Source organism: Poecilia mexicana, unplaced genomic scaffold (genome assembly GCF_051168715.1).
Source record: "Poecilia mexicana isolate PSO_F unplaced genomic scaffold, ASM5116871v1 scaffold_2, whole genome shotgun sequence".
NCBI classification, from domain to species: domain Eukaryota; kingdom Metazoa; phylum Chordata; class Actinopteri; order Cyprinodontiformes; family Poeciliidae; genus Poecilia; species Poecilia mexicana.
The window spans coordinates 42,038,891-42,042,734 of NW_028263371.1; the positions used below are offsets into that span (position 1 = coordinate 42,038,891).

Here is a 3,844-nt window from a genome sequence, read left to right on the forward strand (position 1 = left end):
GCTCTCATGGGAGCGCTCAGCTGCAGGCCCACTCCAAACTTCATCCATCCCCCCACTTATAAATTCTTCAACTCCGACTTATCAAATTAATAGAATAAATAATAGCCTCTGAGAGCAGCTGATTCCCCCCCCCCCCAACCGGCAGCATGGCATGCATGACACATATCACTGGCAGCAACCAACCAGCCTGTTTGGATAAAGTAATCCCCAAGTTAAACCAAAACAAATTTTAAATGCTGTCTTGGCCATGATCTGAATATCGAAAATAAGGATGGAAGCTCAGAGCAGTGCCGCTAAACGCTTTTAATAAAATGAGCGAAACGCTTACCTCCTGGAGATCTGAAGCGCGAACTCCATTCTGCCATCAAAAAGAGAGGGAACATTGCGCCCTTCGTGTGAGAATGCGTAAAAATAAACTGCGTGCATTTAAAAAAAAATTAGATCAAATCGCGCCTTTGGGTGACAGTCTGAGGCAAGAGGCTGCACGGCACATGATTGACGGCGGGGTTTTTGGTGTTTCTCTCTGCGGTCGTGCTTCTCATTGGTTGACAACGAACCCCCGACCAAGAATGCGGCCACGAGATTGGCTGCGCGTCCTCTCCAGCTGTACTTCAAAGAACACGCTCGCTACAACTAGGTAGTGTCGGGGTAGCTGCGAGCCAAGAGAGAGAAACAAACCCGTGTGACCCGAGTCACAACGCGGTGAAATCTCAATCACATTGGAGTCATACAGCCTCGATACCGCGGACACTCTCGGCGCTGCACAGAGCCCGGATATGGCTACGTCTATACTCGGGGTGAGTCTGACTTCAGTCGCCTAAAAAAATAGTTGTTTTCTTTCGCAAAAACTGAGAAACTTTGTTGTTGTTGTTGATGTTTTTTTGTTTGTTTTTTGTTTTTCCATGTTTGCGTTTGTTGTCACTTGTAAATATATATTTTTGCTTGGTTTCAGTTTTTTTTTGTAGAGAATCACAAATTAAAAGTTTGTAAAAGAGGAAAACTGTCCACACAGTAGCACTTTTAACTTTAAAGCAAACTTGGACAGATTGCAGATATATCAGCCTTTTATTTGACCACTTTCTGCAGATTCTTATAATTAAAGTTTTGCAACCATCAGTATGAAAACTATGTGGCGGTTTTGATATTTTACTTGTGTTTAGAAAACGTATTAAAACTGCTCTGTGTTGCTCACATGACTGGAACATATATGTCTGTGCCAATAAATGATCTGTGGCATGTCTTAGAAATATAATTACTTCATAAATACTCCATATTTAGCTCCTCACGGTATTTGCTGCTGCTTGTTTTTAAAGAGAAACTTTGTTCTGTGTGCCCTCAGGAAGAGCCACGGTTTGGAACTACACCCCTCGCAATGCTGGCTGCAACCTGCAACAAAATCGGCAACACCAGTCCTCTGACAACTTTGCCAGACTCCAGTGCTTTTTCCAAAGGCGGATTTCACCCGTGGAAAAGGTCCTCCTCCAGCTGCAACCTGGGCTCCAGCCTCCCCGGTTTCACTGTGGCGACGAGCCGAGCCTCAACTGGACTGACGCCGACCAGCGGCGCGGGCAACAGCGCCTTCTGCTTAGCCTCCACCTCGCCGACTTCCTCCGCGTTTTCCACCGAATACAGCGGTCTGTTCTCCAACTCTGCCGGCGTCACGACGCAGGACTCCGGCCAGTCCGCCTTCATCTCCAAAGTGCACACGTCGGCGGAGACGCTGTACCCGCGGGTGGGGATGGCGCACCCATACGAGTCGTGGTACAAGTCCGGCTTCCACTCCACCATCTCCGGCGACGTCGCCAACGGCGCATCCTCGTGGTGGGACGTCCACAGCAACCCCGGGTCGTGGCTGGACGTGCAGAACCCCGCCGGCACACTCCAGACCTCGCTGCACTCCGGGACGCCCCAGGCCATCCACTCACAGCTCAGCGGCTACAACCCGGACTTCTCCTCGCTGACGCACTCGGCGTTCAGCTCCACCGGGATCAGCCCGTCCGCGTCTCACCTGCTGTCCACCAGTCAGCACCTGTTAACGCAGGACGGCTTCAAGACAGTCATTCCCACTTACACGGACGCTTCCGCCGCCAACGCCATGATTTCAGGCGGCACGTCAGGAATAAGTAGCTCATCCCGGTCCTCCAGGCGGTACTCCGGCAGAGCGACGTGTGACTGTCCGAACTGCCAGGAGGCCGAGCGGCTGGGGCCCGCCGGGGCCAGCCTGCGGAGGAAGGGACTGCACAGCTGCCACATCCCGGGCTGCGGTAAAGTCTATGGGAAAACATCCCACCTGAAGGCGCACTTGCGGTGGCACACCGGCGAGCGGCCTTTTGTGTGCAACTGGCTTTTCTGCGGCAAAAGGTTCACTCGGTCCGACGAACTTCAGAGACACCTGCGCACTCACACCGGCGAAAAAAGGTTCGCCTGTCCGGTGTGCAACAAGCGCTTCATGCGCAGTGACCATTTGAGCAAGCACATCAAAACGCACACGGCGGGCGGAGGGGGCAAAAAGGGCAGCGACAGTGACACCGACACCAGTAACCTGGAGACCCCGAGGTCCGAATCCCCAGAACTTATTTTAGAGGGGGTGAACCCCAGAATTACAGTTAAGGATCCGTCTCCTCACGACGAACCGTGAGGTTTAATTCTCCAAAACAAACAACAGACAGCAGCTTATTAAATAAACTGCACAATGAAAACGGGTCCAATTTCACAGACTTTTGAAAAAAACAAACAAAAAAAAGAGGGGGGTGGGGGAAATATTTCCAAAATCAACTGCAAAATTTAAAATATATATATATTCTTCTCTGGCGTGATGAGTATGTCATTCGTAAATTCATCCTAAAGAAAACTTTAATTTACTGTAGGAATATTTGGGAGGGGGGAAAAAATGAAAAGGATGTTGATGAGAAAATGCTGCGCCAAACCCTGTTGAACTTTGCTTGGACAGTGATGTATATTGACGACTTCAAAAAATAACAAACAAAAAAAAAAAAAAATCAAGTGTGTTATTTTTCATGTAAATGTTATAGGCTCTGATTGTTTTCTTCGTGTTGGTATCCTGGAAATCAGGGAGTTTTGCTTTTCGACGCACTTTTGTGGATATGTATGTAACACAGCTTTTCAAAACTTCTGTTTATCATTTTTTTTTATTTCTTTGCTAAAAAAAATTATCTATATATAAATGTTTACCTGTATAAAGTCACACGTATAAAACTTTCATTTATCGTAATTAAAACATGTTTAAAACATGCCGTGTGATGTAGAGTTTATATTTATTTGTCAGGATTTAATGTAGAGAAAAATGTTACATATATATATATATATATATATATATATATATATATATATATATATATATATATATATATATATATATATATATATATATATATATATATATACATATATATATAATTTAACCCCTAAAACACCTTTTGCTTCCATGGTTTCCCCTATGGAATAAATTAATGTTTAATGCCCCGGAAAAGACATTTCATGCCCAAATGAAAATCTTGTTAAATGGTATTAATTATGACTTGGAGCACGTCGCAGCCCCATGTGTCTTGTATTTGCGGTTAGGGGATTCGTGTCTTATCAAATATCTAATTAATCTCCGAGACATCTATTGTTCACTTTCACTTTATCGGGGGCTCCGCTGACAAAAGTCCACGGATTTTTATTCTAATTGTCCAAATTAACTGCTTTAATTTGCATAGCAAATATTATATAAAAAAAGAAAATATGGACTTTTTTTTCGCAGGAAAACACGGATATAACGGGAAGAGCGTTATTTCTTTTTTCTGGCGAGGGAAAGAAGGGGCAAAAAGTCAAATGCAAATGT

At 45.1% G+C, this 3,844-nt stretch overlaps 1 protein-coding gene across 1 annotated transcript; it reads left to right on the forward strand.

Moving 5' to 3' along the window:
* Positions 1–214: 214 nt before the first annotated feature.
* On the forward strand, positions 215–3,211 carry sp9 (sp9 transcription factor). Its single transcript, XM_088000981.1, has one exon. The coding sequence runs from the start codon at positions 1,373–1,375 to the stop codon at positions 2,636–2,638; it is 1,266 nt and encodes a 421-aa protein (XP_087857107.1). The 5' UTR covers positions 215–1,372; the 3' UTR covers positions 2,639–3,211.
* The last annotated feature ends 633 nt before the right edge of the window (positions 3,212–3,844 follow it).